Source organism: Notolepis coatsorum, assembly GCF_963971535.1.
Source record: "Notolepis coatsorum genome assembly, chromosome: 4".
In the NCBI taxonomy this organism is placed as follows: Eukaryota; Metazoa; Chordata; class Actinopteri; order Aulopiformes; family Paralepididae; genus Notolepis; species Notolepis coatsorum.
In genome coordinates, this window is record NC_140168.1 from 79,120,398 (window position 1) to 79,135,806 (window position 15,409).

Genomic DNA, 15,409 nt, shown 5'->3' on the forward strand with positions numbered 1-15,409 from the left:
CCACAGACATATTGTTAGGAACATTCTAGAAAATTAGTGCCGCCCGAACATTCTGGAACGTGTGTTATGATGTCATGGCAGTACATTCTAGAACCTTAGTTCTGCCCGATCATTCTGGAACGTTGGTGATGATGTCATAGTAGCACCTTCTAGAACCTCTAACATTCCTATTAAAGCATTCTGTTTAGCTTTAGTAATGTCCACCTTCCATTGGGGGAGCCTGGTGCCCACAGGCCGGCACTCCTCATCTGGAGTAAGAGGGGAGGAGAGAGGGGTGATGGATAAGGGGAGAGGGATGAGGGGGAGGTGAATGAGGAGAGAGGGATGAGGGGGAGAGAGGGATATTATTCAGTTAATGACATGATTAAAGCTGCACACATTCCATGATGCTCACTTTAGTCCAAAAACATAAATCAGACCTCTTTCATTGTCACTCATGTCCTGTCTTGGGTTGACCTGTGTCGTCTCTGTGAGGGCAGTAACATCTCCAGCACACCTCATTCTGTGAAAAAAACACAAAAAGCTGAGTATTAGCTAAGCATAGACAGATAATAATAATAGTTCATTTATGGAGCATCTTTCATACATAAAATGCAGCTCAAAGTGGATTTTATTGACAACAAACATAACAACTTTGACAGATCAACATTTGTGTTTGCCTTGTCAGGGATAAAACGAAAAGTCCAGGACTTTTTTACTGTTTACATCGTTGTCCCTGTTGTTACTGGTTTCAAGTGGCACTATGGCATCTGAAGTGCATCAAGCATTCTTAGTGCATGTAGTAGTATTCATGTTATTAGTATTCTGTTGTCTGTTAGCCAGTTCTTTATACTATCAATGGTGGTCACTAGATTACATCTATAACTATAACTGTCCTTGTTGGTCATCATTTCCACTGGTATGCACCTGGCTTGCGGTAACGTTGCTGACGTTATGATGCAAAAAGCTAACCTTATGATACAGAAGGCTCACGTTATGATGCAGAAAGCTAACCTTATGATGCAGAAATATCTGCGGTATCGTTACATGTTGGCAGCTAACGTTAGCTAGCTGCTAACGTTAGCTAACTGGGCTGGATATACGATAGCTAGTTCGCAGTCAAAGTCAAACGTTAGCAAACTAATAGTTTGGTCTACGTTTCTAATACATGCCGTCAAATATTATGTCTTTATGAATTGACCTTACCTTTGAGCAAACATAAGTGTCCTTGGTAATGGTCTTCACATTCAGTTGTGTATGTGGTCGACGACACAACATAATCCATCGCTTGCATTTCTCTAGTTTTCGTTTGGGCTTCGGGAAAGGTATGAAATATACTCCTCCATCCAGTCTTTCAGGGTACCTGGTGTCCGAATTACAGGTACCCCACGCACAGCGTTTCACCATCGGATATTAGGTAGATAATAACATATAAACTGAACTCTTACACAGTGGTTTTGATCACAGCCATCTGGTTTGATGCAGCCCACAAATGGCTTTTCTGGTGTTGACCGGGTTTTCTGCAGCGAAGATTTTTGCTGTGATATGATTGGACAAATTCTATTTTGGGGCGTGGTTTAGCGACAGGTCTATTGGCAGCGGTCCGTGCCCCGCGGTTATGGAGCCTGACCGCTACTGGCGCGAAAGTCTTTGTGGTGTGTAGAATGCAGAATGTACTGTAAGTCGGTAACTGTGCATTAGGCTACTTTCTAGGACAGTGGTTCTCAACCTTTTTACGAGAACGTAGCTGGCTCTCCAAGTACCACCATATGACCGACGTTAAAATACAGTCTATTCAGCTATGCACAGTTCACGCAGGAGGCAAATGTATTCCTAATACCATTATTTATTGTTAACTTTTGTCAGACACAGCCACAATGTACAAAGGGGTAGCACTAGAACTAGCAAACTCTTCCACACAACTCATACAATGCAAGGGGCATTGAGAACATAATAACTAACATTCTCACATAGCAAGTGAGAAAATTAAGAACAACTGTATTTCAGCAAATGTACTTAATTCTCTCTCTCTCTCTCTCTCTCACACACAGCAAGCAAGTGTCCTTCATTTTCTCTCTCACTCACACACACGCACAGTCGCACACACACACACGCACGCGCGCGCGTGGTCGTTAGACCCCCCTAGGCATGGTTTATTGTTCACAAATCACGACTGCAAGTGGTGTAAAGCTTTTATACAACTGCCACATTCATCCAACCTTATTTCTATACAATAAACACACATTAATCGAAGATTTATTGAAAAAACCATCTGCCAGAAAAAGTAGTTCCCACAACTACAAAAAAGACAATTTGCCTCCATGTGGAAGCAGATCGGAAGTGCATCCAACCAACTAACACATCCAACTGTGTATTATTGGAATGATTGATTGAACATTTTATTACCAGATGCAGAATGGGTACAATACAGTACGGCTCAATACACACAATTGTTAAGGGAATGCAGACCTACTTTCCATAGAACTTCATTCTTAGATGCTTCTATAGAAAGTAGGTAAAACAAATTAAAAAGTTTTCTTTGCCCTATAGGAAAAAAACGTTTTCTTCGCCCTATTTTTTTATTTATTTTTTTAAACCTACTGTAGAGGGCCTAAACTTAACCAGTTGGAAACCAAGCGTACAGTAATAAAATTAGCAATCAATCAATCAATCAACTCAATAGGCCATGCTCACTTAGAACAGCGCAGCACCCAGCTCTCTCTCAGTCTGACCCGCGTTGCAGACAGGAGTGAGTGAGTGAGTGAGTGAGTGAGAGTGTGGGGGGTGGGGGGGGGGGGGGGGGGTGGGTGGAGACTAGAGCTAGCGCTGACAGTCAGAGAGAAGGAAAAAGAAATTGAAAAAAAAAATGCAAATTAATCAATCAATCAAATCGCGATTTTTCTTTTGTTCTAGAATGACTCAAGACCCATCAATTACATCATCCAACATTGTTTAAAGGACTAACACATTCGCAGTGACAGAATCGCTTCATATTTAGTCGTTATGGCGCTATCAACATATCCATTTGTTGTCCGCAATCTTGTTTTCTCCCGGAGTGAGCCGGCGGAGTGATATGTGATTCGGTTGTGGGCGGGTCCTGAGCCCAGGACCGTGGATTGTTGCCAATAAAGACGTGTAAATGGACTGTTTCAGCCAATCAGAATCGAGAAATTTGCATGCCGTTGTATAATGTGAAATATAGCCCCAGTCAGGCCACTTTCTAAGTGGGGGTCCCCCACCAGGAATTATTTTGTTACAAAGACTTAATTTCCTGCATTCTGGTGCAGGCATTTTTGAATTTTTACCCTTTGAATTGGGTATTGAATTTGAATGCCAGCGTACCACAGGTTGAGAACCACTGTTCTAGGATAATAATGTATCCTGCATGACCATATCAAGAGCTTTAACCTCAAGTTTATATAACCATGTCAAATATGGGGGAGCTCACTAATTTTCAAAGGAATATGAAACTTTAAAGGGGAACTATTTTACTATTTCTTTCACTATTTGGGCACTTTTACACAATTCCTGTGAGTCTATGGAACATCTCTGTAATATATATTTTTTTTAATTCATTTAATAAATTGTTTTGTATTTCTAATCAAGTACTCAAAAACAGCAGTTTTCTACCTCAAGATCTTAAGTCGTTTTGAGGCTGGGCTCCAACCACGGTGTGGCCTGGTGCCAACTGCCACATCAACTGCCACATTATTATGCAGCTGAGAAATCTCTGACATCACAGATATGCACATTTTCAGATGACTCAGTTCAGTGAGGGTGAATATTGTGAGAGGAGAATTGGAAGAATGCGCCAATATGAGAATTAGAGACATAGATCCTATTAGTCCATATAGCTAGGAAACAATGCTAAACACTGAAAAAGGCCATTTATAAGATAGTTCCCCTTTAAAGGAACACGCCGATATTATGACAAATGAGCTCACCGTGTTCTCCAGAGTCAGACAAGAAGATGGATACCAAATTCCTCTCTGTGCGTTCAGTAGAAAGCTATCCGGCTGCAAGCTAGCCTAGCTTAGCACAAATTAATGGAAGTGGATACGGACTAGCTGGGCCATATCCGCTTGCATTCATTTGTGCTAAGCTAGGCTAACTTGCAGTCGGATACCTCTCTACTGAACAGAGAGAAAATTGTCTGAATTCTTGACTGACTCTGGAGAAGATGGTAAGTGCATTAAATGCATTTCCCATAATGTTGACGTGTTCCAAGAGGATGTAATCAGAGCAGCATAACTGGACCACATATATCACTACATAACATAACCTATAGAGGTCAATGGATCGAGGGTTGAATGCTCCCAAGCACTGGAATACACAAACGTCATGTAGAAGTCTTAACCTTCCCATTGTCTTCGGGTCAAAATTATCCAACACTGTGTTTAACAGTCACAGGGTCAGTTACACACCACAAACATTTGAGAATGCTTTAGTTCTGTCTAAGGCCCTGTTTAGACGGAAACGCTAGCAGGTGAATCCGCAAAGATATTTTTACGGATGTGCCTTTCGTTTATACGGAAACAGCGTTTTTACGGGGTGAAACCGCAAAAAAGTGAGACTACCTTCCAGGGTGGAATTCCTAGAAACGCAAAACCTTTGCGCTTTCGTCTAAACTATCAAACCGTATAAATCTGTTAAAACGATGACGAAAGGGTTGTCACGGCTCTGGTCGCGCGTACTGCTTACGTCACAGGTAGCAGGTAAGCGCCAGTAGCCGAGACGTAAACAAAGCAAGTATGTATCAACGGAGATCACTTGAAGGCTACATTGGCAGTACTTTTAAAGACACAAGAATCAGTCCAGTTTTAAGATGCGCTATTGGAGCTGGAATTACCGCGGCTGCTGGCACCAGACTTGCCCTCCAATGGATCCTCGTTAAAGGATTTAAAGTGTACTCATTCCAATTACAGGGCCAGCAGGTGCCTCGACTGGCCCGCGCCGTTCTGTGTTCTGAACGTAGCGTTATAGCAGTACTTTTAACCCTTTCACTGCCACACGACAGAAGGTTAACCCTTTGCTATCACACAACCGGCTGTCGTGTGGCAGTGAAAGGGTTAAATACACAAGAATCTGTCCCGCGGCGTGAGTGGACCCACTGTCTGTGAGTGACTCTGCTTTGGTCCAATCACATTCCCCATCCACAGTCTGCGAATCAGAGGCAGAGTAGGGCGGGTCTTCACAGCACGTCATGTGACATATGCGCCAATCGTGTGACAGCGGTGCTCCGTCGTTACAGCCTCGTCTGCACAGAGAATTCCACCCCAAAACGCTCGTCTAAACGCAAAATTAAAAGTGAAACCGCAAGACGACTTTTGCGGTTTCTGTTCACAAAACGCTCGTCTAAACGTAGCCTAAGATCAATCAGTAGCAGACATAAACATGACAAGACATGCGGTCTTCTCCGGTGGAGTACACACTGCCTGTTTTGTTGTGGACATTGTCTTATAAAGTTGTGGACATCCTCTTATAAGGTTGTGGACATTCTCTTTTAAAATCAGGGACATTCTCACGTAAAATCAGGGACATTCTCTTATAAAGTCGGGGACATTCTCTCATAAAAATCTGGGACATTCTCTTGTAAAGTCAGGGACATTCTCTTATAAAATCAGGGACGTTCTCTCATAAAGTTGGGGACATTCTCTTATACAGTTGGGGACATTCTCTTATAAAGTTGGGGACATTCTCTTATAAAGTTGTGGACATTGTCTTATAAAGTTGTGGACATTCTCTCATAAAGTTAGGGACATTCTCTCATAAAGTTAGGGACATTCTCTCGTAAAATCAGGGACATTTTCTTTTAAAGTTAGGGACATTCTCATGTAAAATCCGGGACATTCTCTTATAAAGTTGGGGACATTCTCTTATAATGTTGGGGACATTCTCTCATAAAGTCAAGGACATTCTCTTGTAAAATCAGGGACATTCTCTTATAAAGTTGGGGACATTCTCTTATACAATCTGGGTCATTCTCTTATAAAATCAGGGACATTCTCTTATAAAGTCAGGGACATTCTCTCATAAAGTTGGGGACATTCTCTTATAAAGTTGGGGACATTCACTGTTTCACTTATAAACAAAAAGGAGGTCATAAGGAAATTTGATGCTATACAGGGAAGTTGACCTTTTCATAAAAATGGGAATTTGCGTATTATTGACCCATCAAAGAAATCTGTGGTTAAGGATTATGAACAGAACATACACAATAGCAGTTCAGTTGGATGACTGAGGCTATTGTAATCTGGTATAATAGTCGAGTTAGAGGACGGAAACTTGAGTCAAGTCGAAGTTTATTTGTCACATACACATTATAACATGTACAATGGCAGTGAAATACTGCCTGCAAGCCCCTCCCCCTAGACCAGACCTGGGCATTGTACGGCATTGTACGGGATGATTCTGACCGGCCCGCGAAAGATTACATGATAATAATAAAAAATTTAAAAAAAAATCTTTTTAATATTATTATTATTTTTTTTAACTTTTTTCTTTTCATGTCAACGTTCACACGCACAATATACGCCTACCTAGGATTTGACTTGATTAAACAACAAAGCAGTCGGGGCAAGCCGAAAACGGTCGAAAGTGTGGTTATTTGAAGTTTGGATTTCTTTTTTCACAACTGAGGTAGGTAGATAAAAAAATTTGAGACTAAAGTACAGAAAAAAGGTACCGTTGGGTACCGGTATCGATTCACAGGTACCGGTACCGTATCGGTTCAAATGTGAACAGTACCCATCCCTACTGAACACACAACTGCAGGGCAAGGGCATTTTTTCTCATGAAATGCATAGCCATGTGAAAGCCTTCATGACAAAGTTGCAATTAATTTCAAGGCAGCAACAATCTCAAACACATGAAAACCCTGAAAGAAGTCAAACCATCAGCTGATCACCAGCACAGGTACTCATCCATGTTGGGAGCACTGCATGATGAATTTTCAAGGCGTTTTCAAGATTTCAAAAAGGTTGAGGATGAAATGCAGCTGGTTTCCTCTCCCTTTACCTGCAGTGTTGATAGTGCACCCACTGATGTTCAGCTTGAACTGATTGACCTGCAGTCTGATTCACTACTGAAAGAGCACTTTAAGTCAGCATCACTGCTAGAGTTCTACTCTGCTCTCAAGGAGGAGAACTTTCCAAACATGAGGAGACATGCTCAGAAGATGTTGGTTCTCTTTGGATCCACCTATATGTGAACAGACATTCTCAGTCATGACGTTTACCAAGTCCAGGTACAGATCCTCTCTCACTGATGAACATCTGGTAGCTGTGCTTTGCATCTCCACCTCAGACATGCAACCTGACTTTGATGGACTTGTTAAAGCTCAACAGAGACTGGATTTATCACACTGAATGAAAAGAGCTGAAGAACACTAAAATGTGGAAATATAACAAGTGAAATGGGACACGTTTTTTTTTTTTTTTTTTGCACAGTTCTGAAAACATTAAATGTTTAATATATGCATGTAAAGTAAAAAAGGCTACTGGGACACTTTTCTTTACACAGTTCAGTGACACACAGTATCTTGTTTATTTTGGCTATAAGATGATGTGATGTCTTTAGAAAGCTAAGAAAATCCTTGTTTCAATAGTATATGAAACTCAAAATAATAACTTTATTTGTATAGCACTTTTTCATACATGCCCTTTGTTATTAATGTTTCACATTTTGTTTATCATTTTGGAAATAAATTCTATTTGAATAAATGATATTTTTGAAAGCTAACCTCGCCTTTTAATTGCCAAATAATAATATACACTCTTACCAGGGGTCAAAACAATGCCATTTACTGCTTTTTATATAGAAATAAAATGTATATTATGCATAATTGAGTTTGGAATTTTGGCCCGGCCCTCCAACATATTTTCAGTTGCTCATTCGGCCCCCCGGGAAAAATAATTGCCCACCCCTGCCCTAGACTGTTCATGCATCAATAGAAATAACTCGCTCAATAAACAATAACACTCTGTAAACTAAAACCAGGAATGTAGATGGGTTTTTCAAATAAACATGTTTACAAATACAGGAAATTGGGAATTCAGAATGTGGGTTATGGAAATTAAATTAAATTAAATGGGGGGAGGGAACGCCAAATAAGATTTAATACAACATAAGGAAGAATGGTTCTAAATCACCAGGGACATCATTATTCTATATGATTACAATTCAGTTATATTCAGCATCAGCATTTTTGACGCTATGTCATCCAATACATTGTGATCTTTTAAATTTAATTAAAGTCTAAATTAGCACAGAATTCCAGGAAAAATAATCCATCTTTCATTAACACTTTCCGTGCCAGCCATGCGGTGCCTATAAAGCCGTTGCTTGCCAAAGCTCTTTTCAATGACAGATCGCTCACTTTTGTGAACGCATAAACTATATCTTAAATTATGTGTCTAATATGGCCGTCGGTTATCAATGACTTGTTTGCAGTCAACATTGTCGAAACATTGTTTTTTAATCGGTTCATTTTCGTTTTATACCATTTTGCAAAACGCTATTTTTTTTAAAGTTTCAGGGAAATATAAAGATTCTGTGATAATCGCCCTTTAGTGGAATACACTGGAATACACAAAACACATTGTCATTTTTCGGCCTATTTATGAATAGTTTTCAAATACGATAGTATATGTGTACTTATGCATGCTATAGAAGCGGGCTGAAAAATCGATTCTCTTATTTCCTGATCACACACACACACACACATACACACATACACACATATGGCACACGCTGATATATAGGTGAAAATAGCTCTGATTATCCCAAGACTGGTAAAATAGATTCCTTACCTCAGATCAGATGTTCTCCAAAAAGATTATTCTAATTCCTGATCGCCATTCCAAATATCGATCGCGTTTATTGATCCAACGCTGGGTGGTCGAAACACGATTCCACGCTGTTCTGATGGTCCACAATGAATCCGATCGGCTAGAGTTACATGCCTGAGAAGTAAAATGTGGAAGCCGGATTTTTTTTCTCCATCCGTTTTCATTGACTCCATTCCAAAGGCTGCAATACCATCCGGAGAGACGATAGGGGGCGGTATTTTCCCTGTTCGAGCTCAGACAGATCCCCACTGGTAACGTGAGGGTAGATTGATGAAATATGAATGGAAATCGCTAATAAAAAAAATAACGATTAATAACAAGATCTCTCGTCGTTGGCACTCAACGGTTGGCATGAACTAACGAGATTTCCCGTCGTTGGCACTCAAAGTGTTAAAAGCCAGGAAGATGGTCGATTATGGAATTGATGCCATGACATGAATTGATTATCTCTCCCACCCCTAGTTGGAAGTTAAACTACTCTTTGAAAATACAATGTCCTGAAACCCGCCTTCACCAAAATCTTTGTGGTTTAGGAGGAAACCATCTGCGATAATGGTTTATTATGATGACTATATCTCGTGATTTGAGAGAGGAGTGTGGAGCTTCAGAATATGGGTTATGTAAACGTCCATTTAACCTCCTTTCCTCTGCTTTGATTTTCTTCCAAGTGGCTTATAGTAGTGGTTCCATCTGGCAGGCAGGCCGGCCTTTTGTCTCTGGCCTGGTGAAAAAGGGGGGGTCTTAGACATTTAGACCATATGACGCCAAATAAACGATTCCATTGAAACCAACACGTGTGAGATTCTTCCAGGCCCACCCAGCCTGATCAACATGATCACATGATCACATCCAGCTGAGGGTTAAAGGAACCCGCCAACGCTTTTGGGGAAATACACTGATTTGCCATTTTCAGACAAGAAGACAAGATTGATATCAGTTTCGTCTCCGTGTGTCCAGAAGCCCCAGAGAGAGATCCAGGTGCATGCTAGCCTAGCTTAGCACAAGGACTAGAAGCAGTAGGGAGCAGCTAGCTTAGCACAAGGACTAGAAGCAGTAGGGAGCAGCTAGCCTAGCTTAGCACAAGGACTAGAAGCAGTAGGGAGCAGCTAGTCTAGTTTAGCACAAGGACTGGAAGCAGTAGGGAGCAGCTAGTCTAGCTTAGAACAAGGACTGGAAGCAGTAGGGAGCAGCTAGCTTAGCACAAGGACTGGAAGCAGTAGGGAGCAGCTAGCCTAGCTTAGCACAAGGACTGGAAGCAGTAGGGAGCAGCTAGCCTAGCTTAGCACAAGGACTGGAAGCAGTAGGGAGCAGCTAGTCTAGCTTAGAACAAGGACTGGAAGCAGTAGGGAGCAGCTAGCTTAGCACAAGGACTGGAAGCAGTAGGGAGCAGCTAGCCTAGCTTAGCACAAGGACTGGAAGCAGTAGGGAGCAGCTAGCCTAGCTTAGCACAAGGACTGGAAGCAGTAGGGAACAGCTAGCCTAGCTTAGCACAAGGACTGGAAGCAGTAGGGAGCAGCTAGCCTAGCTTCATCAAAAGTGAAGAAATACAAAACTGACGCAACTGACCAGATGAAATTGATCAAACTTCTCGTCTGACTCTGGGAAAGATGGCAAATAAGTGTATATCTCCCAAAATGTTGACGTTTTCTATAATTTTTTTATAAGGTTTGTACATTTTAAAATGTGAACAGATTTATATATATATAAAAAAAAGAAAAAAAAATATATATACAGTATGTATGTATATACATTTTCTAGCCGTAATGTAACCATTTGACTTTTGATGGCTCCGACACTATGAATGCTACACCCGATACACAACCCTGAACACACTTCCTATTCATCGGGGGATGGGCGGGAGAGCCTTGGTCCTGGGCTTATCTTTCACGCTAATATACCGTTACTTTGAAATATGGTTCACTCTGACTTTAGCCTGACTTTTTTTCTTTGGGAGCCGACAGTGGTGTAGAACGAACAGGGGTTTACGTTAGCCCACAGGGTGAACTCTTAGCCTGGTTGCTAAGGGTAACCTTGGCCTAAGATTGAACCCTTCCGAAAACCCCAGAGGCTCTCGCTGTGGTTTACGTTGGACAATGCGCGTAATAACAGTGACATGTTTTCACATCCTGTAGAGGTCTGTGGAGAAACGTGATGTAGTGACTTAGAGCAGAGCCACTTGGCAGAGGTCACTAAATGATTTCTTCTGGAGACCTGAGCTGAGTAAATTCACTGTCGCTGGCTCGTTAAATTGCAGTGTTCCCCTCTTGTCAGGTGGTTGGAAAAACTCTCACATCTGTTTTTAATTTCTCATAGGATTGTGTAGGCGACCAGAGTCCATGTGCAGCCCTCCACTATAGCCTGCAGACTCTGTGTGTGTGCGTGTGCATGTGCGTGTGTGTGTGTGTGTTGTGTGAGACAGGTTTTAAAGGACAAGACTGGACAGAATGCTGCCAGTAAAAACACATTTATGGGTCACTGTTGTACAGTGCTGAGTCTGTCTGTCTGTCTGTCTGTCTGTCTGTCTGTCTCCCGCAGAGTCAGGGATGACACTTCTTTTATCAGAATTATTTACATCTTGCATGTATGTATAAGATAAGATAAAATATTCCTTTATTGATCCACTTGGGGAAATTCTGGTATTTAGGGAAAATGATGTATTTATCTCACATTTTACACGCAGAGAACGTCAATGAAGTAGAGGATAAATAAGACATAGTATCAGGCACAAACACTAAAACACCACTCCAAATAAGGCAATGAGAAGGATCTAAACATGGCAGCCACACCTTGCTGCCAGCTGGCCTTTATCACGTTATATATATATATATATATATATATATATATATATATATATATATATATATATATATATATATATATATATATATACTATATTGATATATTACTGTTATATAATACATAGCTCCACACAAACACACACACTCACACACGCACGCACACACACAGGAGGAGGAGTAAGAAGGTTTTGTGTGCCAGTGGGCTGGCTAACGGCAGTGTGTTCTGAAACAGGACTATCCCATGTCTTTGATCGAGATGAGACACTGTCTGTCTCTCCATCTGTCTGTATGTCTACCTGTCTGTCTCTCCACCTGTCCACCGGTCTGTCTGTCTCTCTGTCTGAGTCTGTCTGTGTCTTCCTGACCCAGCTGATGCTGAGTTATAGCTGTGTGTGTGTGTGTGTGTGTGTGTGTGTGTGTGTGTGTGTGTGTGTGTGTGTGTGTGTGTGTGTGTGTGTGTGTGTGTGTGTGTGTGTGTGTGTGTGTGTGTGTGTGTGTGTGTGTGTGTGTGTGTGTGTGTGTGTGTGTGTGTGTGTGTGTGTGTGTGTGTGTGTGTGTGTGTGTGTGTGTGTGTGTGTGTGTGTGTGTGTGTGTGTGTGTGTGTGTGTGTGTGTGTGTGTGTGTGTGTGTGTGTGTGCGTGCGTGCGTGCGTGCGTGCGTGCGTGCGTGCGTCTACTTGAGGTTGTCATGATAGGATTGTATGACCTGTCTGTCTGTCTGTCTGTCTGTCAGCTGTGGGGTACTGGGTGGGTTTAGCCAGTCCTGGCACTCCCTGAGGTTGTAGTGATTATCAGGATGTTTAGGGAGGGAGAGAGAGACAGACAGAGGCTTAACTCACTATCCAGCTAGGAGAGCAGCCAACAGCCTGGCTGGCTATCTAGGTTACCGGGTCACATGCTGACACCTGGTGGACCGATTGGGGCAGAGCAGTCTGTCAAGAGAATACACCACAGACATTAGTGAGTCTCCACCATCATCACAGTGACATCAAGTCCCTGGTGAACACCACCCTGACCACAAGAACATGCCTGTAGATACTATAGTATATACTATACATACCTGTAGATACTATATCTATATCTTTACATATCCCTTACCTACTCTTACTAGTTATGCTGCTGGCCAGTATAACTTACTACCATAGTGTCTTTATATACCTGTATCACTGTAAATAATAACACTATAACACTGTACATACATCTGATTAGCACTATTACTCAGTAATACACACACACATATATATATATATGTATACACATTATATATTTTATATCCAGTTTAATCACCTGTAAATTGTATATTACTATTGCACTTTACTGTTACATTTGCAATCTGGTTAGATGCCACATGTATTTCCGTTGTACTGTAGGCTACTTGTGCTGTACAGTATAATGACGATACATTTGAATCTAATCTAAAAAATACAGTTAAAAATGGCAATCTGTAAAATCCCCTTTTTCTGTTTATTTTGGCGACATCTACTGGTGACACGCGACCATTGCTGTTGGGTTGTCCTGCTGTATTGCCTCGCTTTCCATCTTAAAAATTCATGCTTACTACTGAGGTTCTGCTGGCGTTGCTGGCGACACATAACGCATCACTTCCTGTGCAGTGGCTGATTTCCCCAGGAATGTCCTACCAGACGCCAGTGTTCTAGAACAGCTGAGAACAGCGTAAATGTAAAAACACTCACAAACTGAGTATAAGTAGAATCACACCTGCATATACCCCATATAACTCTGTATTATAGTGTGTACAATAATGTTGTCCTTATACACATTTATATTTACTGTATCTATCTGTCTGTATATACCTGCATATAATCCTTTTTACATACCTGTTGATACTATATCTATATCTGTACATATCCCTTACCTACTCTTATGCTGCTGGCCAGTATGACTTACTATACCATAGTGTATTTATACCTGTATCACTGTACATATTAATATTACAACTCTGTACATACATCTAATTAGCACTACACCCAGTAGTAGTAATTGATATATTTTATACCCTGTTTAATCACAAGTACATTGTATATTACTATTGCATTTTACTGTTACATTTGCACTCTGGTTAGATGCCAAACTTCCGTTGTACTGTACTTGTGTTGTATAATGATAATACCTTTGAATCTATTCTAATATCTGTTGAGGATAAAGTCTAGAGTGTGGCAAAATACACTGGGGTCAGACGGCTTGGTAGGTAGAGCAGTCGTCTGGTTATCCGGAGGTTCCTGGTTCAATTCCCGCTCGTCCAGGACAGCGTGTCGAAGTGTCCTTGAGCAAGACACTTAACCCCTAATTGCTCTCGATGAGCAGGTCGGCGCCTTGCATGGTCGCCTCCCCCGTTGGCGTGTGAGTGTGTGAATGGGTGTCAATGGGTCAAATGTGAGGAACAAATAGTAAAGCGCTTTGGATAAAAGCGCTATATAAATGCAGCCATTTACCATTTATATAAGAGATTATTACTTAAAACTAGTGCTGTCAGGCGATAAAAAAATTGCATCTAATTAATTACAGGATTTGTAATGAATTAATCTAATTAATCACATTTTAATCGCATATCTATTTTAGGCCTGATATCTTATATTCTATAATCATATTTCAAATTGCATGTGTCCGGATGGCAGAATTCAGTACTGGTCAATTTTAGCATGGTGTTATTCACAGTAAACAATTTTTTTTTAATAATTATTTGGTTCATTACAATTTACTCAAGCCTAGTAACACAGTATTTATGACACTGGGAATACATTCCCTGAGATCCATAGATATACCAAGAACATGCAAATGGACCATTTAAAAAAAAACATGTCTTATGGAATGAATGAGATAAAAAAATATATATATATTCTTTTTTTATTTTATTTTCTTTTTTAAGTTAATTTTCACAACGTGATAATTTGCTGTGTAATTAATTAATCTAATTAAAGCAATAAACTGACAGCCCTACTTAAAACATTTTCTAAATAGCTTCTGGTCTTATTTTCCGCTCTCGTTCCTTCCAGATGGAGCGCCTGCGTCCTCAGAGGGAATTCATCAAGTCTCTGATGGGCATCGGGAAGCGTCTGGCCACGCTGCCCACCAAGGAGCAGAAGACCCAGCGGCTGATCTCAGAGCTGTCCCTCCTCAACCACAAGCTGCCGGGGCGCGTCTGGCTGCCCACCGCCGACTTCCACCACCACGTGGCGCGCATACCGCACACACAGGCAGTAGTGCTCAACTCTAAGGACAAGGTGAGGAGACGCACACGCACACGGTGAACATAAGGGAGGCGTAGTGGTTACGTCATTGCTGTTTCCGGCCGGTCCACCTCGCAAAATTGCAACGTATTTCCACATTGCTCATTTCCAAAATTGTCTCGTTTAAAACAAATAAAGCATGAACATTTGCATGGTGTAATCTTTCTGTGCGTATTCATCCACAATCTATAGCTCAACATGAAAATATTCGCAATTAATCGTAAAGAATTATCGCATAATTGTTACAATAGCCGATAATCCATTTCCCCAATGATAAATCCCTATACGGGTGGACCTCGCAGGCGGTCCAAAGTGATGTCAGACTACACCTCCCTATAGACCACTGCACTTCCACGTTACATTGAGCTCATGGGAGAGAGAGCGGGGGGAGATAATTAATGAATGTGGATGAGAGCCTTGACATTAAGTGGTTGTAGCTACGGCTATGGGGGTGCTGGAGACATGATCCAATATACTTTTATAAGCCAGAGTCTCCTGAACACGGAGAGACCAATCCCAAGTCGATCGGCACTTTC

General features: G+C 41.3%; 1 protein-coding gene across 1 annotated transcript in view; it reads left to right on the forward strand.

Annotated features, from left to right (window-relative positions):
* LOC311227429 (phosphatidylinositol 4-kinase beta-like) overlaps window positions 1–15,409 on the forward strand; it is a 93,971-nt gene that overhangs the window by 60,720 nt on the left and 17,842 nt on the right. The window contains 1 exon segment of the mRNA XM_084313068.1: window positions 14,640–14,867. Coding sequence (XP_084169194.1) covers window positions 14,640–14,867 — 228 coding nt within the window.